The 23,795-nt window shown below is 44.0% G+C and overlaps 1 protein-coding gene across 1 annotated transcript in view; it reads left to right on the top strand.

Annotated features, from left to right (window-relative positions):
* The window catches only part of DDHD1 (DDHD domain containing 1), a 61,342-nt gene extending 38,270 nt beyond the window's left edge, over positions 1-23,072 (top strand). The window contains exons 7-12 of the mRNA XM_083863724.1: positions 7,695-7,963; positions 9,289-9,364; positions 14,166-14,315; positions 16,056-16,308; positions 19,623-19,802; positions 21,965-23,072. Of these exons, the coding sequence (XP_083719850.1) occupies positions 7,695-7,963; positions 9,289-9,364; positions 14,166-14,315; positions 16,056-16,308; positions 19,623-19,802; positions 21,965-22,146 (1,110 nt within the window). The 3' untranslated portion in view covers positions 22,147-23,072. The remainder of the gene's footprint in view (positions 1-7,694; positions 7,964-9,288; positions 9,365-14,165; positions 14,316-16,055; positions 16,309-19,622; positions 19,803-21,964) is intronic.
* The last annotated feature ends 723 nt before the right edge of the window (positions 23,073-23,795 follow it).

Genomic DNA, 23,795 nt, shown 5'->3' with positions numbered 1-23,795 from the left:
AGGATCTGAAAAAATCATCTCATTCCACCCCCTGCCATGGACAGAGACACTTTCCATTAGCCCAGAATGCCCCAAGCCCTGTCCAGCCTGGCCTTGGACACTTCCAGAGATCCAGGGGCAGCCACAGCTTCTCTGGGAAACCTCACAGGGAAGAATTCCTTTCCTCTCTTCAATCTCTCCCTGTCCTCTGGCAGTTTGAAGCCATTCCCTGTGTCCTGTCCCTCCATCCCTTGTCCCCAGTCCCTCTCCAGCTCTCCTGGAGCCCCTTTAGGCCCTGGAAAGGGCTCTGAGGTTTCCTTGGAGCCTTCTCCTCTCCAGGTGAGCACTCCCAGCTCTCCCAGCCTGGAGCAGAGGGGCTCCAGCCCTTGGAGCATCTCTGTGGTCTCCTCTGGACTCTCTCCAGCAGCTTCTTGTGCTGTTGGGGACCCCAGGGCTGGCAGAGCATTCCTGGAGGGCTCTGCTGTGACCAAGGCAGGGACAGAATCCTCCCCACAGTGCCAGGGTTGGCATTTTGGGCTGTGAGCACCCAGGGCACAAAGCTTGGAGAGGAATTCCTTTTCTCCATCCAAGGGTTTTCCCCACACAGAAGTATCACAACAACTTCTTCCAAGCTCCTGCCCACTCTTTAGGCAGCTCATTAAAGGGTTTGGAAGTGGCAGCCTCTCTTTCCTTCCAGGGGAAGGAGCCTGGTGCTGTTGTTGTCCCAGGAGAGCCCAGAGCTGTCCCAGGGGCACTGGATTTGCTCATCTGAGCCCTCCCAGAGCGTGCTGGGTGAGCCCCTCTCTGATTTCAGCTCTTGTTTCTTCTTCTCCAGTGTGGCAGGAGAATATCCAAAAGGTGCCTCTGACTCGTGGCGTGTGCTGTGATCCCAGACAGGCATTAATAATTCAGCACAGCACCATGAAACATCCCAGGCTGGTCTCAGACTGCAGCCAACAGATTCAGCTGGGTTGTTTTCATGGGAGAGAATTGTGCTATCTCCTCCTCTGTACCAAATTCCTCTTCAAACATTACCCAGATGTTAAAAAAAAAAAGGCAATAAATTGATATTCTGGTGCACACAGGCCTGTTTCTAAATGAGCAGTCATCTCACATTCTGCACCTGACCTTACTGGGCCATCTGTGGTAATGTAATCTTGGGTTTTGGTGTCCTCAGTGGGTGACTTGGTTTCACATCTGTGTCACTGGAGCTTCATATTTCTTTAATAATAAATTTCTTCGTTTCTTTAATAATAAATGCTTGCAGCACAGACTAATTGTTGCATAGTAAATTCAGAGTTGTCACCTTCGTTATACTGTTAATTGCCTTTTTTTTTTTTTTTTTTTTTTTTTTTACTGATCCTCCCTGTGCTTACTTGCAGGCTAATTGTAATTCTGTGAATTATTGATATATACCTTGGCAGAAAATGCTTTTAATGCAGGATAAATAAAATTTATATCCGTCATCCCAAGATTTCTAAGGATTTAGTGCAAATATTGCACTATAAAAGTGGAGAAACTTCACTGTCCACCTTAGGATCATGGAATAATTTATGCTGGAAGGCACATTAAGGATAATCTCATTCCAATCCTTGCCATAGGCAGGGACATCTTCCACTAGAGGTTGCTCAGAGTCCTGACCTTGGAATGGCTTCATGGGTTTGCCCTTTTACACTTATTTAAAAGGAGAATTAATGACTAACCTCTTGAAATTTGGGACAAATATTAACTTTTACCAGAGCTTTCATCCCTCTTGTGTTGTTTTGCAATGGAAATCCCATTCTCTTTTCAGCAATAAAAGGCAGCTGCTTCAGGTGTGTTTGAAAACAAGATGGGAAGCAGGATGCTTTAAACTGAGATTATTTCAGGACCGGTTTTGCATATCCTGTTGAAGCAAATAGTGAAGGAGCTGCCTGGCAGCACTTCCATGGCTGGTTTAATTCATTTGAATGTATTCTCAGCTTTATGAAGTGATTGGTTAGTGGCTGTGACTGACCCTAAACTTCATCTTGAGCACAGTGACTTGTTAGAAAAGGGTCAGGCTCAGCTTTTCAACAGCAAGAGGGGTCCTGGGAGGGAGGCTCAGGCAGATCCACAGATCCTTTTTCTGTGTCATCCCCAAGAGACAGAGCCCTCCCCATCTGTTCCCACAGCCACGGCTCGTTCTGGCCTCTCGTCTGTTGTTGTGACACTCCCCTGGCACCCATCAGTGATTCCATCAGGGAATGTGACAATGTTGTCCCCTTGGGGGTCAGCAGCCTCCCCAGCTCTGCTGGCACCTTCTCCTGGGCCACGTGGAGCACAAATTCCTTCATCTTCACTTTTCCCAATGCTTCACAACCCACCCTTGAGCTGCAGCCCCCCAACCTTGGCTTTCAAGGCTTTTTTTCTCCAGCTGGCTCACACTCCCTGCTGGCTGAATTTCAAACGAGTTTTCTGCACCCTCTCCTGAAGTTCTCTTGACATTTGGGAGGAGCTGCTTGCAGAGCTCCCCATTCCTCAGATCTCCTTCACATTCCTTTCCCTCAAAGCCTGCAGGGAACAGTCCTGCTCTTCAGGCTGCAGAGGGGACAGAGGTCAAGTGTCCTGCACTCCCTTTCCATAGGAATCTGTTGTTTTATTTTTCATGGGATTCACACTGGGAAGTGGGAAGATAGAGGATCCTGTGGAGATTTCCAGCACAGAGAAAGGAACAGCACTCACTGACTGTGTTCCTGCTGTGCTCAGGTGCCAGCAGGGGTTTCCTGCCCCCTGTTCTCTTGAAAAAATAACTTCATTTCCTGGCTATTGAGAGGAAAATGTCATCTTCTACGTTTTTAATTCTGCTGTGCACTGAAAAGCCCCTTCAACCCCAGCAATCTGCCCATAAAATGGACCAGGGGATGGAGCTCTGCATCTCCTTGGTGTGAGTCCAGGGTGTCCACACACACATCCCAATTTCCATCTGCTTTGTCAGGATCATGCCATAAATGCTTACTTATGCTGGTGCCTTCAAGGCTGCTTTTCCTCAGAGGAGGGTGAACAGCTCTTTGGGATGCTGGAATTTTTAGGTTGAACAGCTCTTTGGGATGCTGGTGATGAAATTCAGAGGTTGAACAGCTCTTTGGGATGTTAGTGCTGGAATTTTGAGGTTGAACAGCTGTTTGAGATGCTGGTACTGGAATTCAGAGGTTGAACAGCTGTTTGGGATGCTGGAATTTTGATGTTTGGATTTTTCCAGCTCAGCACAGGATGTTGTGAATGCTCTGCACAACAGGGAAACAGCTCTGGATGTCTCACTCCTTCCACAATTTCTTGCTCCCATCATGATCCAGCACCTCAAGCTTGCCCAGTACCCATGAGATGATAAAAGATGATCCTGCTGCCCTTTTTATCAATGGTCTTCAGCCTGAGGTGCCAGGGATGTGTCACCTCACTCAGATTCCCCATCTTATCTTTACAAACCCCAGGCCTGTTGCCACCAGGATTCCTGAATGGATGGGGCAGGCTGTTATTTTTTGATTTCTTGGAAGCCACAAGCCAGGCAGGCACATAACTGGGAAAGCAAAAGGACATTTTTTGGCCTCATCAAGTGCAGCCTCCTGCTCCTTGCTCAACACTCTGTTTTTTTGGCTTCCCCCTGGAATTGCATGGCCCTCAAACCAGCTCCCCATGAATGTGCAGGAAGACCAAGCCTTGTTCTGCCTTTAATTTAGTTTCTGAAGGGCAGGGAGCTTTTAACCTCAGTTAATCTGAATATGAGCTGCTGCCTCCTGAGCAACTCGATCCTGCAGGTTCAGGTTTCCTGCAGGGAGGATTTACTGGCAAAACTTCAGCTGATACAGAGAGATAATCTCAGAATGGCCTGGGTTGGAAGGGATCTTAAACCTCATCTCATTCCAACCCCCTGCCATGGGCAGGGACACCTTCCACTATTCCAGGTGGCTCCAAGCCCTGTCCAGCCTGGCTTTGGACACTTCCAGGGATTTGGGGCAGCCACAGTTTCTCTGGGAATTCCATCCCAGCCCCTCCTCACACTCCCAGCCAAGAATTCCTTCCCAATATCCCATTTCTATTCCCCTCTATCAGTGGGAAGCCATTCCCCCTTGTCCTGTCACTCCAGGCCCTTTCTTTGAAATATTTCAGTGTCCTCAGGCTGTTGCTAAATGAGCACCAAGGTAGGAGGGCCAGCTGGGAGGATGGGATTTGATCCAGCTTTTCTGGAAGAAATAGGAATTGTTCCCTGTGTTACAGTGTTTGATGTGCTCAGAAACAGGCAGGTGAAGGGGCTGCTCCCCTGCTCCCTCTGGAAGAGCTGGGGGTGATGGAGCAGAGCAGCTCCAGGGAAAAAAACATCAACTCCATCCACTCATTTGTTTTTTTGGGAGGTGTTTGAGGCTCTTTAATCTGTGGGAGAAACCTTAAGAGGTGGTAAAATGGGTTGGGGAGAAACTCAAGGAATCTCAAGGCTTTTTGTAAGGAAAAACTCTCTCTGTGGAGACCTGGGATGGAGAAACAGTTCCCACTGTTCCCAAAATGTGCTGGGAATGGGAGGGAGGATGAAGAGGGGAGTTGGAAAGAGACAGAGGAGTCTGGTCATGCTGCATTCCACTGTTCCACCATTCCTGGGGAATTTTTGGGAGGATTTTTTGTTCCTGCTCTCCTGTTTTCAGGCAGAACCAGCAGGTGCTTCATAACAGATCCCATGGACCAGCATGTGCTGAGGTTTGGGGCTGGCAGGGAAATTAGTGGGAAAAGGGTTGATTTCAGCAGGAATTCCTTGGATGGAGAGCAGGAGAAGCTGTCAGGATCAGGCTCCCATTACCTGTAACCCAACCATGAGCTTCTTGGATTTGGGAGGCTGAGGAGGGAGTTGTTATTTTGTTGTTTGGAGCTTTATTTTTATTTCATAACCTTTAATTAAGACCCTTTAGAAGGCAGTAGGAAGCCAAGCTGTGCATAGAAAGATCAGCTCTTAAAAAATTTATTATAGTGATGCCGTTTAGAAGAGAAAATTTGATAGGCAGTCTTATTTTTCATGTTTAAGTCCAGTGAAAAAAATTCACTGGTTTTAGGCAGTATAAAGTCACTTAGTGTCTTTAGAAGATATTTTTACATGGATTTTTAGGACATATCAAGCTGTAACTACAAAAGATTTAGAAGCAGTTGTTGTTGCATTTACTGGACCAAAATCTTGTTCAAACCAAACTTTTCTTTCACAAGTTTGAATATTTTATGCTTTCTAAGACTAAGAAAGCAAATCAGGATTAAATCATAGAATGGCTTGGATTGGAAAGGACCTTAAACCTCATCTAGTTCCGTCCCCCAATAAACATTACCTTAACTTCATATTCTGCTTAACCAAACAAGTTCTAAGCTGGAGCTTTAAATGAATATTCATTTTCTTTTTAGTTCCTTTTGTTTTTCTCTCTTTTATTTTATTTTTTCCCTTACTCTGCACCACAGAGGTTCAGTTTCTAATCTTAGGGTTGGCACAGGACTGTTGGCAGGACACCAACATGCACAAAGTGCTCACTCCAGGTGGAGGGGGCTCCTGGTTTTGGCAGAGCAGCAAACCAGACCATTCACAGAGCCTGGAAATCTTTCTCACTGCAGAACATCCACTCCACAATCACCTCAGGGATTTGGAGTTTAGGAATGATCTCCATGAAATGATTTGGTTGAATTCAGTGCTTGGACTCTGGTCTGGACAATTCCAAATGTGCACCTATTTGGAAATCCATGAACCAGTTCTTAGTTATGTCCATGTTTGTGCCTGACTTCCCAGTAACAGCAAATTTTTAAGGAGGAGGAGGATTAAAACCAGGGCTGGACTCAGTGTCCAACCAGGATTTTCCAAGAATATTCTGTTTTATGCTCTCAGATTGCATTTTATAATGGCAAAGCCATGATGCCAGAAGATTATTTACCCATTCCTGGCAGGAATCCCCCAGACAATTTGATTTCAGCTGATTCTTGCTATTCTCTGTTCTGGGTTTTAATCAAAACCTTTTATAAATGGAGAAAAAACACCAGCCAGCCCCAGCTCATCCTGATTGACATTTTTCAGCTCCAGCTCTTGCTGAAACCTCTGCCTGTTTGTTCATGTGTGAAAATTCGTGCCCACAGTCTGTGCAGCCTCAAATGGGAGAAGAGGCAGCACCACAGTCAAAAAATACTTGAAAAATGGGTGTTCTGATACTCCTTTCCCCAAGCTGCTGCAAGGCTCTGATAATCATTTCACAGTGCTCCAGGCAGAGGGTTTGTTGTGTGGGTTCTCACTCAGTAAAATGTGTATCAAACACTGGCACTTCTGCTGCCATTCATATTTATACTCGGTAATGACTCAGGCTCTTGAAAAATCATGTTGAAATTATATGTTCCATAGCTTTAATTTCCCCTTGCTAACAAGGGAATGATTTGCACTCTCTTGTTTGTCCTCCTCCCTGCCACAGCCTGGAAGCATTGCTCAGTTTCCATGCTGAGTTTCACAGGCAAAGCTGCTTTTTTTTTCCCTTTTTTTCTCTTTTTTTTTTCTTTTTCATATTGGCCAGCTCCCAAATCTCATGGTTTCCAGTGTTTCTCTCTAAAATACTCTTTGGGAAGCTGTACCTTTTTATCCTACAGGGTAGGGTTTGGAACAGAGAAGCTTCTCAGAGACTTCCCATGAGCACAGGACCAACATTTATTTATTTATTGCTGTAGTACTATTGGATTAGTCTGTGATGTTTAAGAACAATCCTGCTTTTCCCCCAGAAATCCCTCCTGGAAACCTATAACCAGAAAACTGGGAGGTTTTAAGCATTCTTTATATCAAATGTTCAAATTCTGGCTCTGTTGTCTCTTCTTTGCCTTTTTTCCTCCCCTGTCATCCTCTTACCTGAGATGAGGCTTTTAATTTTTTAGCAGCATCATTTCATTCTGATTTTTCAGGAATAATTTCCAGCAGGTGTAGGAAGGGAAGGAGGAGAGGAAGCTGCCTCTCCTTTCAGCCAGGCAGTGGGGAGGAGAATGAAAGGCTTGATGAGTTCAAGCCTACTTTACTGAGACCCAAAAGCAATTTGAGGATGTTTTCCCAGAACCCATCCAGGCTCTCACTGCAGTGTTCTGAGCACATCCATTTTAGTGGATTTCTCTCTGTCTGAGCACATCCATTTTAGTGGATTTCTCTCTCCCCAGTCCTCTTGTTGCTCACAGTGATAAAGGGAAGAAGGGGATATGAGCTGTTTAATAGGGTGATGCCAAGGTTTATGGCAGAGATGTGAGTTGATTCCAGGTCAGGTGTGGCTCAGGCTCCTTCCACCCTCTTTAAATTTAAAAAGGAGCTCTTGATAGCAGAGGAAAGCTCAATGCAGTGCTGCAGGAAATGGAAGAGAATCCAGCAAGAAGAGAAATAACAACACAGACAACAATCACTGCTGTGCCAGTGAAAACCAGGTGCTGCTCACCTCAGAGGGTGCTTCAAGTGAGCACAGCTTGAGCACTTCAAAACATTTATTTTGGAGTGTTTATTTCAAATCTGATGCCTTGGGCTGTGCAGTGCAGCTGTTTTAGGGTCACCACATGTCCTGTGTGGTGGGTGCTGGTGGCTCTGGAGTCAGTGACCATCAGCCAGGCAGTTGCTGCTGCTGGCCATGGGATTGAGCTCATCTTCCCAGCTTGATTTAACAGGAATGGGGTCACTGTGGGGTGGGGAACACAAGATGTTGACACTAACCCCTGTTGTGCTCCCCCAGCTGGTGAAGGGGCTGCAGCAGGAGCTGAACCGCCTCTACTCCCTTTTCTGCTCCCGGAACCCGGAGTTTGAGGAGAAGGGAGGGAAAGTCTCCATCGTGTCCCACTCCCTGGGCTGTGTCATCACCTACGACATCATGACTGGCTGGAATCCAGTCAGGCTCTACGAGCAGCTGCTGCAGAAAGAGGAGGAGGAGGAGGAGCTGGAAGAGCGTTGGATGAGCTACGAGGAGCAGCGTCTGCTGGAGGAGCTTTACCTCACCAAACAACGGTAATGGCCCCACTCCCAGGGCTCCAAGGAGATAACCACATCCCTGGGGAATGCCCTCTGGGTGTCTGCAGAACCCACCAGGGCTGTTATCTCTGTGGTGGTGTTCTGGTGGTGAATGCTAAACACAGCACAGGGAGCTCTGAATCCACACAGACTCACAGAACGGTTTGGGTTGGAAGGGTCCTTCAAGATCCTCCAGTTCCAACCCCCTGCCATGGGTAGGAACACCTTCCTCCATCCCAGGTTGCTCCCAAGTCTCATCCAACCTGGCCTTGGACACTTCCAAGGATGGGGGATATTTGTGGTGGTGTGAGACACCCATTAGAGAATCTAAAATTAGCAGCTTCAGTCGTTCAAGGTTTTTTGTCATGATTCGTGACAAATGATGAATCACAAGTTTTTGGTTCCTTCTTGAAACCAATCTGAGTATTGAGACTATTTGGGGAGCATTAATTATAGCAGCAGCCCTGCTGTGGTGGGGATCAGGATGTGTCTCACTAAGGATGGGTGCAGGATGTCTCTGTCAGCTGCCAGGGCTGGGCTATAAGTGCAGGATTTCTGAGAAAAGGGAAGTTTAGAAACCTAATGAAGTGTTGCAGTGTGAAGATGACCCTTCAGGCATGTCACAAACATATAATCAGGGAGAAAAAGGCCATTTTCACACTCCTTAGGCATCCTCTGAAGTGCTTCCACAGAAATCCCAAGTATCATTTCAGAGAAAGAGTGGCTCTCCCTTCAGTGAGCAATTCATTGTGAAATGATGGAAAATAGACTGCTGACATCCTGTAACCTCTGAAATTACTGGGACTGGGAGCAGTTTTACTCATCTCTACATGTGCTTTACATTGTAGCTGCTTTTTTAATTCAGGCCAACTAGAAAAGCAGGTGAAAAACTTCTTTTTGTGGTAGTTGAAAGGGTCCTCCAGAAATCCCACAGAATTCCATAATGCCCAGCCCCATTTCCTGTGTCTCTGTTGTTATTTGGGGGGTTTAAAACAAAACAAAACAGTTGATTTGGCTGCAAAAATCACCAAGGAAACGGGAGATGAGGCAGCAGCTCCTGAGGAAGGAGGGTGGGCAGATGCTTGGGGTGGTGAACAGGGGAATTGTCGTGGTTTGATTGATCCCTTCTGTGGCCAGAGAAACAGCATTTGACAGACATTGATTCTTAATCAGTTGGGCTGCTCCAGGAAATACTGACACCATCACTCTCTCTTCCCAGCAGACAAAAACTGTTGGACCTCCCCCCACAGGAATGCCTGTTTGGATCAGAGAGGTTAAAGCTGCATTTTTTAATGGATCTCAGACAGATCTCTATTTTCTAGGTTGAGAGAGATAGAAGAGAGGTTACATGAGTTAAAGGCATCCACCATATCAAAACCACCTGTCTTAAAATTTAAGGTATGTATGTTTAAGAGGTTTCTACTGAGTTTTTTTCTGCTTGCTGTAAAAATACACCTGTGGTATGAGTCATTCTGCTTATATTTATTTTTTCCCATGTCCCTGGACATGATTTTGGCAGAATAATTTGGATGTTGGATGTAGTGTCTGTACATACAAGTAAAAATGTTGTTGTATTCATAGATTATTGTTATTTATTGCAATTCTGTATTCGTGATACATTTTGAGCAACCTGGTCTAGTGGGAGATGTCCCTGCCCTTGGCAGGGGGTTGGAATGAGCTGAGCTTTAAGGTCCTTTCCAACCCAAAACATTCAGGGGTTCTATTATATGATTTTATACATGAAATACATGTAATTATATACATATATATACATGTATATATGTTATACATAGGCATGTATATACATTATATACATTAAATAATATGTAAACATAGATGTAAATATATAGATTATAAATATATTTAATACATAAAACATGTGTAAATATATAGATTATAAATATATTTAATACATAAACCTAGTTACTATATTATACACACACAGAGTTCTGTGGGAAGGTAAAAACCATTTGGCAGATTACATCAATCACATATTTTTAACCAGTTTCACTTCTACTCCATTGAATAATCCATCTTCCCTTGGGGACTCCTTCTAACATGTCACATCTCTGAGCAAATCTGATTGAATTTCCTCCAGGAGTGGATTTTCCTTCCAGACTCTTCTGCTCTGACAGTTAGCACACTTTTCAATCTCATGAAGCAGATTGCTTGCTAATCAGCTGTACAAATTGCTAGAACTCCTTATCTTTGGGAAAAGGCATTTTCCAGCTCCTGGGTGGGATGTGCAACACTTCCTGGTTGCTCAATTCCATCCTGAAGTATTAAACCATAAAAAATGAGACATGATAGATGAGAGTAAAATGGGTTATTGTTTCTTAACTTGCCATTTTTCTTTCCTTATGAGTTCAGAAGGGCTCCTGGAAGCCAAGGTCAATGTTGAGTTGTAAAAAAAAAAGAGGAAACCAACCATACTTCATGTTGTCACAGCTTTCTCCTTTTCATCACTGCCTGAAAGAATGTGTCAGGCTATTATCTCTTCAATCAAGGAAGCTGCAGTCAGGCTGGTCCTCCCCCAGTTCTGGGAAAGATTATTCTTCACTGAGCTGCATTTAAAACTGAAGGGGTTTTGGACAGTTATTTTTTAGATGGAGAGGAGAAAAGGGGGAAGAAACTTTAGATAAAAGAGGACTTTATCTACCTAAATAGATGGGCTAGACCTGTAATCTTCAGGTGACATTTCCACTGCAGCTCATCTTTCTTTTTACCCTTAATGACAGGGAGTTGTTGTTTTGTTGTTTTTTTTTTTCCTGTGAACCTTCACACTGGTGACTCCCGTGGCTTGAGACAGAACTCCAGAGGGAAAAGCTTTCCATGGAAATGATGGCAAGGCAGGATTTCATCAGGATGACTGAAACAGGATTGCTCATCCTATTTGTTGAAATGGGTTTGTTGAAAGAGAACAGCCTTGTTCAACCACCCATCCCTTGGCTCTTCATGGCAGCTCTTTTATGGACTGAAAAAAAATTCAGGGTTTCCAGGATGGGACAGAGTCACTGGTGCCACATGAAGGAGGAGAGTTGAGCAAGCACAGAGATTGCTTTTGGCAGGAGAAATGCAAGAAGAAATACAGCAGCTTGCTTGGTTTGTGCTTAATATTAGAGGAAATGAAATTATTGACTCCATGGAGAGGAAAAAGCCCACAAAACATGAAGATTTATGGGGGTGTGTTGTAGTCTAATAAAATATTGGACAAGCCACCAGAGTGGGAACTTTTATGGGGGAGAGATCTTTGTCTCTCTTCCTCTGCTTGTCCTTGGATGGGATCAGGGAATAACCTGCTAGACCAAGAAGAGCTGGGGAATTAAAAGCAGAGCCAACACCCCATTGTAAATTTAAGATTTAGAATCACAAGATTTAGAATTCTCCCCACCAGCCTTGTAAGAGAAGTTGGAATTGAAAGGTGAGGGGGTGAAGAACATGGGAACATGAGGAATGGTGTGACACCAACCCCTTCTAGTGTATGAAAATAGGAAAGTTTTTATTGGAGGATGATTTTCAGTCATGGCAGGGGAGAGAAGAGCAAGATGTACCTCAAGTTGCTCCTTAGGACATGGAAATCCATTTAAATCTGGCCTTGCAATGTCCTGGCCCAAAATACTTCAGCACTTCTCACTCAGCCCAGGCTGCAGAAACTCCTCTGGAGGAAAGTCCAGCCTGAACCTCATGTTCCTTTGTGCCCAGCACAAAAAGGCTCTGCTGCCTCACTTCTGTTGACTCATTCTGCTTTTTTTTTTTTTTTTTCTTTTACTTAATTATGAAAATACTGCAATGCTAAGTTGAATGGATGACTCCTTGTCTCAGCTTCTGCTTAAAATACAAATAAATTCATTAAGTCTTCTGTTTATGAATCATAAACAGGAGAGGAAGGCTGCTCTCAAAGGTCATTTTGTAAATATGTCTCCAGGAAAATGCCTCACTCCTGATTCTGGGAGACACAACAAAATTAATAAATATTTTCTAAAAAAGATTTTGATCTTCTGTTTCCCAGTGGGTTTTATAATTCAGCAGCCTGATCTTCAGCCACCTTGCAACAGCACTGACAAGTCTAATGGCTGCAGTTTAAAGGATTTGGAGTTCAGAATTGTAGAATTAAGGTTGGAAAAGACCTCTGTCCACCACTAAACCACATCCCCAAGTGCCACATCCACATTAAATCCCTACAGGGATGGGTGACTCCAGCACTGTTCATCAACAGAAATGATGGGACAGCAGTGGGACAAAAGCCACACACCAAGTAACCACTGAATTTAACCACCTCAATTACCTTTTGAGGGTTTTCCCATCTCTTTTGAGTATCCTCTGCTAAGGGCAAGGTGTATTTTTCAGATGGCTGTGCTGGCAGGCACTGTCTGGTTCCTCCCTGAAGCAGAAAAACCATAATTGTGCCTTTCAGATCCTTGACACAGGAATGTCAGAAGGGACAGGGTTAGAGGTTACTCAGTTTAAAGGATTGCAGTGAGAATGTCTTTTTCTGTTGTTGTTTGAAGATGAAAAAGCTTTTTGTCTGAGCTGCCAAAACACAAGATCTGTGTAAAACTTGGGTTGAAGAAAGGACAGGAGCTTTGCACCAAGTGACAATTTTAATGACAGAGCAGTGCTGTGCTGCCCCTGACATGGAATAACCATACTGAAGGTCTAGTTTTTTTTCTTTTTCCATCAAGTTGGGACTTCTTTTGGAAGAAGAGGGGTGGTACCAGTGCCAAGACAGAGGAGGAGGAATGTTTTGTGCAGCACTGGAATCCAAGAGATGAAAAGGACCATTATTCCTATGCCCTCATTCCATGTGCTGACATACAGGGCAGGCACGTGGCACTCCAAGGATCCCCCACGTGCCTTTAGCAAAAATTCAGCAATTTCTCTTGCTGGCTGAGCATCTGATGATGGTAAAATTAATTCTTCAAGTAAGAAAATAAAGGTTGAAAGGTAATTTTGACTCTTTCACCACCGAGTTTTCCATCTGATGGTTTTACGAGGTGATGTCTGAGGGTTTCGGGTGGGGGGTCAGCATTGAATTCTGACCTTGGGTTGGTTGTGATGACCCCAAAATGCAGGTTCAGTGATTTCTCAGATGTGGCAGCTTGGATTTACTCAGTTGGTGTTGGAGGCAGGACTTGAGAGCAAGGTCACAGCAGCTTTGGGTGACACCAGAGTGTCTCAGTGGGCTGTCCCTGCTCCTGGGACATGGTGGCACTGGTGACAAGCACCATTCTGTTCACTTAACCCCAGCTGTGTAGCAAGAAAATCATGGAGAAGGTGGTTAGGAGAAGAATGAGGAGGTTTGGGAAGCTCCAGGAGAAATCAGACTCATTTCTTTAGTGTCTCCCAAACTCTTCTTTCCAGTGCTGGTGGACCTTTTCTAAGTTCAAATATCCAACTTGATTTTTGGTTTTAGCACCCCAAGATGCAGCCAAGGGCAATTTAACCCTCATTTATTGTTGTTATGGTGTTCTTCCCTGTTGCATTTTATCTTCTTTTTTGCCAGGGTCAGGATTAAATGCTCGAGATGGTATTTCTTGTTTGGACTCAGATGTTTATTAATTCTCACAAACCAGTCTCACAAACCATGAGTTCTACAGCACTTCAAGCTGACAAACTAAAAAATGGAGCCCTGTCTCTCTCTACAAGACCTTTTAAGGATAAACTGTCCAATTAAGAAATGACACCTAAATTATTTTTACTTTTAACCCAATAACCAACAACCTGTGATCCACAATGGGGACTTTGCTGTCCAATTACAAAACCCCACCCAGACCCATGAAGAAGAAGGTGAAAAAGAAGGTGAAAAAGAAGGACTCAGCCTCTGCCCTACATCATCCATCTTGCTTAATATATATATATTACTGTATTCTAAAACCTTAAACTCAAAGTTTTCCACCATGTGATATCACACACTTCTATTCAAACTACACATCTATAATCCCAGTGCTGTCACTCAGTTTTGGGAGCCTTTCCCAAGCTCTCAGGTCAAATGCAGCATTTTCTTGGGGGTCAGTGCCTGTGAGCACAGAAAGTCTAAAATTCTCCATGCCCAGGATTCCAACACTTCCCTGTTTGGACCGACCAAGACTTTGAGTCCCTCCGTTAAAACCACGAAATCAGGCAGAGAGAAAAACCAAATCCAGCCATGTTAGGAAGGATCATTTCCATCCTCATTGACATGAATGAAATCTCTCCCCAGGTTGAGAATTTCTTCTGCATGGGCTCCCCCCTGGCCGTGTTCCTGGCCCTGCGTGGGATCCGCCCCGGAACCAGCGGCAGCCAGGACCACATCCTGCCCAGGACCATCTGCAACAGGTTACTGAACATTTTCCACCCCACAGATCCAGTGGTGAGTCTTTAATTGCAGCCTCAAGTCTTTCACCCTGCCTGGTTTTAAGTAAACTCTGGATTAATGTGGGATCTTCAAAGTGTGTGTGAGTCAACACCGGTGTGTTCCAGCAGAGGATTATCTGTTAATGGTTGTTATACAATGGCTTGGAGAATTAACATTTCCTACAAATAATTGCCATAAATAACATACTTTTTGCTTCTCTCTTCATAGTAATAGAGCATAAGATTTGGGATTATTCTGATTTTTTTAAAAAAAGAAATAATATTTTTTCAGACAAGGATTTTGAGTTTAACTTCCTGGCTTCCATTAAAACATCATCTATGCAAAGACATTTTTTGCTGTTAAAAAAGGCTTCACAAGCAGTTTACAAGATAATACAGAAAAGCAAAGACTGGGGTTTTTTTTTACCCAAAGAATCCTAAAAGTAAAAGTTTGTTGATAGTATTTGGGAGAGGATTTTTGGTGTAGCTTTGCCTTTTCCTTATTCCACAGCAGCCAGTGTTGGCTGTTACCAAATCAGACTTTTGATCTGCATCCCCTTGGTAACTTCTGTGATGCAAATCTGATGTGGAATTTCATGTACAACAACAATTTGGGGAAACTTTCCTATTTAAAGTAGCTGAATTTAAGTATATTCAGACTTCATTCCAAACATGGTCACGTTCTGCTCCAGCTACTCCAGAATTTTCCTGGGTTATCAGGGACACTTGGTTCCACTCTGCAAATAGTAACTTCGCTTAGTTTTAAAATAAAGAAATGCAGGATGCTTTTCTACATCTAAGTGGACAAAGAGAAATAAACAATCAATAGGAAAATATTTTTTAAATAAACAATAACTCATGGTTTGCACAGGGGTCACCAAAGAGCCATCAAACAAAATGTTTACATAACCAATTCCTCTTGATTGTGTTAGAATGAAGTTTGTTCTCTCAAGTAAAACCATCTGTGAGTAACCTTTGTGTTGGTAACAAAGTGTGGTATAAGTGGTGTAATACAGGTGTTGCAGAGATGTGCAAAAGTAAACTCACAAGCAACTGTGCAGCTGATAAACCTTCCAGGCTCTGAAACTAAAAGTGAATAACACTGATGAATCTCTGCATATGGCCAGAGTGTTTTTAGCCCCCACAAAGGTTCATCACACTGTGAGGGCTGCCAGCAGCCTCTTAGAAATGGCTTAAGAAAAATTAGCAAGATGGCTTGATCAGAGGTGTTGTAAAAAAGCAAAAAAGGTTTTAATTAAATAAGAAAATAACAAACTATACAAAACAAAAGAATAAAAGCTGTGCACTGTGCAGGGAGGATCCTTACACCTGCTAAGACACCCTGAAAATTCACTGAGAGACTTTGTACTCTCTCTTAAGTCTTCAACGATCCAGGAGGGGTTTTTGGCTTAGTGCCTAATAGAAAATAGCCACATTTCTTGAGGAACAGCTGAAAGATCCAACCTTTGGATCTTTTGTCCTGGCACTAGGCCAATTATGGTGAGAAGAGCATCAAAGTCCCTATTTCATCTTCCCTATAAGTTCAGGGGTGAAACTGAAACTCTTTCCTAATATAAAAACACCTATTAAAGTGTGGGGGATGCACTGCAGCATAACACCAGCACTGTGACACCTTCTAGGCTTTGCTCAGGACAGATACTCTGGATTTGAGGTTGGAGAGAGCTCTGGATGAGAAGTGAAAGTGATTATTTTATTCCTCCAGGATTGATCTTTGCCTCGAATTCCCCTTTTCCAGGCCTACAGGTTGGAACCTTTAATCTTGAAGCACTACAGCAACATCTCACCCGTGCAGATCCACTGGTACAACACGGCCAACCCCCTCCCTTACGAGCACATGAAGCCAAGTTTCCTGAACCCCAGCAAAGAAACTACCTCAGCCCCGGACACGGAGAGCGCCTCGGCCGCGCCCAGCCCCACCACGTCCCCGGTCATGGTGCGGCGCCACTACGGAGAGTCCATCACCAACATTGGCAAGGCCAGCATTTTGGGTAATGTCCTCTTGTTGTGGTTGGAAAGCAAAACCAGTGAGAGGCTCCAAGCCTGAAATGCAATTTAATGAGAAGAAAGGTATAAAAAGTAAAATAAAATAAAATAGATGCAATAATACAAAAGACAACTGACAGAATACAACCTGAGCAGGGTGGTGGGAACAGTCCAGGTGAGGGGCTCTTCCTGAAGCAGTGATCCCACAGAAAGGTCTGGGAGCTCTGCTCCTCTGGGAATCCAGTGGCTCAGGGCTGCTTGTCCTGTCCCAAATCCCAGATTCTCTCCAGGTGGGAATGCTTGGCTCCTCCCCCTGGGCATTGGGAGCATCTCCCAATGGGATGAGGAGTCGTGAAATGGGTCCTTGATGGCCCATTAAACAGAGAAAGTCATGAAGTGGATCCTTGATGGCCCATTAAATTGAGATAGTCCTACAGTGGGTCCTTGATGGTCCATTAAACAGAGAGAGCTCCTGGAGGGAGTTCCCTGTGAGTCCTGGGCAAGGCATTGATGGGCCATGAGCAGAAGAGCCCAAAGGAGGGGCCTGGGAAAACACTGCCCCACCTGGTTCCAACAGCTCATGGAGATGGTGATAGAATAAATACTTTGTGTACATCCTACACTACAACCCAGGACACCTCTCTGTCCCTGGGATGGGATAGGACGTCCTGTTGGGTTTTTTAGCTTCTTTTCTTGTTGGTGGTAGAGCCGGGATTAACATACAGGAGTCGTAGTTTTGTGTTCAGACTTGGTGTTTATTAATTGTTAGCTATGTTATGGCCTGACAAGCCATGAGCTCTAACTAGTGTCACTGTAGGACACAAAAGAAAGACTCCCAAGTATTTCAGAAGCCAAACAGCATAGAAAAAGAAGGCTTTATTTTCTAATTCTTACTACTTTTCATAAGGTGTTCCAATACATAATTGGTGAATAGGAACGACATCTCTCTAATCCTGTTGGTTAAACCAGAGAAACAGCAAAACACCACCTGGAGGAAGATTGTTTTGAGAGAATTGTTTGTCAAGATTGTTTTGAGAAGAAATTTTCTTGAGAGTTTTTTTCCTTGGGAAAAAGTTAGCAGCTGCTAGCAGGCTAAAAATCCTTCAGACTTAGAAATAAGTAAGTTAGAAAATGGAGGTTAAATGGAGCACTTCTCTGTCTCTACAACATCTTTTCAAGGACTATTCATCCAGTTGTGAAATGTCACCTAAATTATTTTTCCTTTAAACCCAATAACTACTTGAAGTCCACAATGCAGACTTTATTAACCAATTACAGAAAATCACCCAAAGCCATGAAGAAGAAGGTGAAGAAAAAGGACCCAGACAATGCCCAAAATCCTCCATCTTGCCCCATACATTACTATATACTAAAATCTTAAATCTAAGCTTTTCACCCTGTGAGATCACACAATTCTCTTCAAACTCCACACCCACAACCCCAGTGCTGTCACTCAACTTTGGAACTCTGTTCCACAGCCTCAAATCAAATGTGGTATTTGCTGGAGGGTCAGTGTCTTTTAGAACAGAAAGCCTGCAATTTTCAACCTCCAGAGTTCCAACAACATCCAGCATTTTGGGGAATGTCCCCTTTGTCCCTGGGCTGGGATGGGACACCCTCCCTGGGGTTGGGGTACAGCCCTAAGGGAACTTGGCTCTGGAGATGGGATGGGACAGCTGGGGGTGCTCACTTGGAGAAGAAAAGGATCCAAGGAGACCTTGGAGCTCCTTCCAGTGCCTCGAGGGGCTCCAGGAGAGCTGGAGAGGGACTGGGGACAAGGGATGGAGGGACAGGACACAGGGAATGGCTTCCCACTGCCAGAGGGCAGGGATGGATGGGATAGTGTGAAGGAATTCTTCCTTGTGAGGGTGGTGAGGCCTTGAGGTTCCAGAGAAGCTGTGGCTGTCCCTGGATCCCTGGAAGTGTCCAAGGCCAGGTTGGACAGGGCTTGGAGTAGCCTGGGACAGTGGAAGGTGTCCTTGCCATGGCAGGGAATTAAAACTGGATGAGCTTTAAGGTCTCTTCCAGCCCAAACTTTTCCATGATTCTATTCCTGTCCCTTGCACAGAATCAAAGAGTGGCTGATGTTGGAAGTCACCTATGATGATCATCTACCCCAACCCCCAAAATCCCTGCTGGCAGAGGATGGTTTCAGTGAGTTCTGTAGGTGTCTAGCTTGGTGTAATCCCAGCTGACATTTACTTTGAAATAAAAACCAGTTTATGTGCATTGGAGTCAAAGCTTGGGGGAGATGATGCAGTTCAGGCAATTGCTGCCTTATTTTTGTCTGCCTTGTTGAAGTAACATCCCAGTGATTTAACAGTTTCCACTCTGCTTCATGGAAAAAAAAATTAAATTAAAGCTTGTCTTCTGATTCCATTTTCTGGTGTTGGCAAATAGCAGGAAAATCACACCATGTAACCCATTACAGTTACCTTTAACTCATGGTTCTACAATAGGAAATTCAGGCTGGTTTAATATAAACTCTGTTCCTTTCTGGCTTTCTGAGTCAAAATAAGCCCTGGTTTAAGTGAGCTTAAATTCCCTTCACTGGAGCTTATACTTGATCATGCACTTGCAGTTTTTGTTGACTCAAGGCTTTTCTTTAGCTCTCTGTGTGGGATTTGGGAGAAGCCTAGTGCCAGGAGTCTTCCCAATCAAATAAGGATATAAAAGCAGTTTTCCCTCAAGTAGAAATATGTGGTATTTCAGAGCAGAGTGGCTTTTTAGGGGGGTTTCTATAATAACTTTAATGTCTTGTCCATGAGGTGGCAGCAGAGTCAGGATAAAATATGACAAAATTGCTCTTAACTTTTATATCCCTCTTCCAGAGCAGCCAAAACAGTCCTTTTAAAGGATGATGTAACATTTTTAAAGGTCTGTTAGGGCAATGGAACCTTAATAAGAGAAATGTCTTAAATGTTGCTAATGGGATTATTAAGTGCAGAAGGCACCAACATTGTTAGAAAGCTTTTTTGTCTTAGAATTCATGAAAGAGGAATCACAACATATCCTTCAAAGTACCAGATTTCTCTCTGCAGATGTATTTCATGGGGGTTTTTATCTCCCTCTAAAATTCCAGCCTTTGCTGGCACACAAGATGAGTTTGGGGATAAACAAAGCCCACTCCAGCCAGATATTCCCACCCTGGGGAAGCACCAGGAATGTTTTCCTTCACTCAGCTCCAATGAACAGGGTGCTGCAGGGGACTTTAATTTTCAGTGACTTTAATTTGCAGTGACTTTAACTTGCAGTGACTTTAATTTTCAGTTTGACTGATGGATGTTGGGTCGTGTTTTCCCCTCTGTGCTGGGTGCAGGAGCTGCGAGCATCGGGAAAGGCCTCGGTGGGATGCTCTTCTCCAGGTTTGGCCGGTCCAGTGCCACCCCTCAGACCATGGAGACAGGAAAAGATGGACCTGAGGGGGATGAGAAGAAGGCCACGACTGTTGGGACCCCACCTTTGCCACACAGCAGCTCGGGATTCCTCGAACCCACAGGTGAGTGATGCCTGTGGATCCAGGGAGACAAGAGTGGGCTGGGGGGCTGGAAATGCCATAACTGCACAGGACAGGGTTTGCTGTCGTGGGTTTGCCACAAAGCAATAAATGTTGGATGTCAAAGCCAGCTTGGACATGGCTTGGATCAACCTGGGATAGTGGAAGGTGTCCCTGGCCATGGCAGGGGTGGAGTGAGATGATTTTTTAAGTCCCTTCCAAGTCAAACCATTCTGGGACTCTGTGGATCTGCTCCTGGGTTGGATTGGAAAGGACCTTAAATCCCATCCCATCCAACCCCCTGCCATGGGCAGGGATAACTTCCACTGTCCCAGGTTGCTCCAAGCCCTGTCCAACCCAGCCTGGGACACTCCAGGGATCCAGGGGCAGCCACAGCTTCTCTGGGCACCCTGTGCCAGGGCCTTCCACCCTCACAGCCAGGAATTTCTTCCCAGTATCTAATCTAACCCTGCCCTCTGACAGTTTAAACCCTTTTTCCCACCTAAAGCTCCCAATTTCCCCTGTACATTTCCCATTCTGAAGCACTCTGGATTTTAGGACACGTATGACTGGAAACAGAAGCTGCCCTTGTCCTGATCTGAACTCCTCAGAACAGAAAGTGCAGTTTTAGCAGCTGGGTTTTTTTGAAAAGCAGAGGTACTTCCTCGCAGGAAATTCATCCTTGGATTTATTTCTGAGCTCCCCCTTGGCACTGCTGCAGGACACAGGGGATTTTTTTATTTTTTGCAATAGAAAGAGTCACAAGTGTCCTGTGACAGCATTCACATGATGGATTGCTGTCTGTTCATACTAATTTCAACAGATAACCTGTCTGAGTCAGTGTTTGAGGGCAGGAAACTTGGGGTAAGATGTGAGGGAAGTGGAGCAGCAGGACAGGGAACATCACGGAGCTGCCCAGGGGGGTGAGTTGGCACATTGAGGGCTTCCTGCACTGATCCCACATCCCTCCGTGCTCCAAACCCATCCCTGCTCCATAGAAGGAGAACGTGGAGCAGAGGCCAGCAGAGCTGGGAGCTGAATGATGCAATCCCCACCAAAGGCTGTGCTCACACAGGGCTGTGGTAGGGTTTGGCTCCTGCCCAAGCTCCTGTAACGGCCTCTCAGAGTGGCCTTCCTGCACAGCCACTGGGGCTTTTTTTTTTTTTTTTTTTTTTTTTTTTGGATAAACTCTCCTTCTTGGAAATGACTCTGGTTGTCTGCTGGTGTTCCAAGGCTCTGGCTGCAGAATGGGGGGGGATGCTCCTGGGGAAACAGGGAGATCTGTGCCGTGTCTGCCGACGCTTGTGCGATGCTCCCTTCCCGTCCTCCTCCAGCCAAGAATTAAAATTCCTTCAAACTGCCTTTGATAAATGGCTGCATTTTTGACTCAGTCTGAGGCTTTGGCTTTTGTAGCTCAGCAGGCTTTTAGGCTTTTTTCTTTTTTTGTCCTTTTTTTATTTTTATTGCTCCTCGTGGAGATTTTCTGACCGCTGAAGTGCCTTTGCAATAGGTTAAGGTTGGCCCAGTTAAAATGCAGTGGTAATTGCTTTGAATGTGGCATTAATCAAAGCAGCCCATTGAAATAAAAGGGGAACTGCTGAAATATACTTGGAATAATCAGGATATTAAAAGGGCAGAGCTGTGGAGGGATGACTTTACAGGAAGAGCTCGTAGTGTTGGGTGTAGTCTCCTTGTATAGAAACTAAAAATGCAAGAAATTCATTTGTTTCAGAAAGTTTCCTACTGGGGCCTCAGCATTTGCTGGATATTTCTCTGTAGTTATCATAACAAGTATAAATAAATATATTTACAGAGTTACTATAAGGAAAACAGCTGCTTGAAAAAAAAAAAACTGTCTTTTCCTAAGTTGAGAATCACAGAATCTTTCAGGTTGGAAAAGACCTCTAAGAGCAGGTTTAGTTCCCTTTTTTTTTTCTTAATTTTAGCTGAACTCAGCACCACTCTTAGGTTTGTGCTAAATGCATGAAGTGCATTGAATATTTCTGCATTATTAAATCTTGATTTAGTCGAGTGCCCCATGAAATGTAAACACAGAGAGATTGCACGTGTTGTTTGTGCAACAACAAAACCAGAACCCGAAACACCCTGGTGTTTTTTTGCAGCTCTAACATCCCCTCTTGTTCCTTTTCTTGTTGATTTTGCAGTGGAGCTGGAGCACAGGATCGACTTTGAGCTCAGGGAAGGTCTCGTGGAGAGCAGATACTGGTCTGCAGTCACATCCCACACTGCTTACTGGTCATCTCTGGATATTGCCCTTTTCCTCCTCACCTTCATGTACAAGCAAGACCAAGAAGAGACTGACAAATCCAATTTAGACACTCTTTGAATTTTTGGGCTGGGGGACAGGAGAGGAAACTTTCAAAACCAACGGCACAAAGCGGATGTTTGACTGCAGAGCTGCAGGACCTGTGGCATGGAGGTTTCAGGTTTAAGTGCATGTTTTGGGGAGGGGTGGTTTTCCTATTTCTAAAGAGGAGAGGTTATTTGTATTTCAAAGCACTTTATAGTTTTCAACGTTTTGCAGTGCTGAATTAGGCCTGAGAGGACTCCAAATTCCTGTCCACGTGGACTGTACAAAGAGCCAAGACAGCATTGTAGCATCCCATGAGCAGTTGTGCTTGGGTGACATCCTTGTTAATGACCATAAATTGCTGTTTAGTTCATTAAACTATTAAAAAAAAAATAGTGGATTAAAAAAAAAAAAAAGGAAAAAAAAAAAACAACAACAAACCAAACCTAAATTGATTTCCATTAACAAAAAAATACATGTTCAGTACAAATCTAAACCTGCCATGTGCTGATGTTTTATGTACCCGTGAATAACAAGCAGTGGTGTCATTTTTCCAGGACTTTATTCAGCTCCACATCCAATTTTCCTCACATTGGAAGCCCATTCTGGCTTCTGAGGGCCCTATCCTACGTGACACATTTAGGAACTAATGCTGAAGAGGAAAAAAAAAAGAAAAAAAAGAAAAAAAAAAAAAAAAAAGCATGAGGCAAATATTTGAAATACTGTAATTATAATTTATTATTCTCTCTAATCGTTTCATTTTATTCCAGTGTATAAAACATTACTTTTTTACTGATTTCTTTTGACATAATTTAAGAACCACATTTATTTTCTACAGTGTTAAGACTTTTTCTCAGAAATACATATCTTTGTACTACTATTCAAATGAATATATGGACACTGTGGCACACTTTAAGTATTTTTTCATTAAAAATAAATATTTGTGGTTTCACACAAATGACATCAGTCACGTTCTTCTCAGAGGTAAGTGCCTTTGCTGTTTCAGGTTCCAAGTGTTTTTCAGGCACACTGGATTGGTTTGCAGAGCATCCAGCTGTCCTTTGTTTGCCATAATTAAATTCATACATGTGTGTGTTTGTATAAAAACATATGGATGTGTATATTTATGTGCAGGGGGAGAGAAGGCACCAGAAAATAAACTCGATGAGGCCTGAGAATACCAACATTTAGATTAGGTTTGTATCTGAAACTAATTCAGAAGTCAAGAGGGAAGTGTTGGGATGAAAGGGAACAATCTCCAAATAAAACACCGGAGGGTCACTGCTGAGGTTTTTAGAACAACGTGGAAGGCTCTGGAGCAGAAGTTTTGGATATTTGCCCTCAGAGCTGCCTCTGCCTGAGGTATTTATGATCTGGATGGCACATGTGGGAGCTGCAGAGCCTAAACTTTGGTTAAAATAGCAAAATACTTAAGCTTAAGAATCGTTGTGTTCTCAGTGTAAACAGATGTGGCAACATCAGCCCAGAACAGAAAAACCCCAGAGTTCCCTGTCTGGGGGGAGAGGGTGGCTCTTCTCCCAAATTATATTTATTTGGGCTGCTCCTTCCCTGAAAGGAGTTAGGATTCTCTGCTGGAGTTAGGGATTTAGGAATAATTCTGAAGGGGGGAAAAACAAAGGAAAAGGGAAGGGAGGAGTGGAGGGGAATGGGAAGGGAAAAGGACA

This window comes from Zosterops lateralis, assembly GCF_965231275.1.
Source record: "Zosterops lateralis genome assembly, chromosome: 6".
Taxonomy (NCBI): Eukaryota; Metazoa; Chordata; class Aves; order Passeriformes; family Zosteropidae; genus Zosterops; species Zosterops lateralis.
Note: the sequence above shows the minus strand (reverse complement) of the source record. Positions and strands in the feature narration are given on the sequence as shown.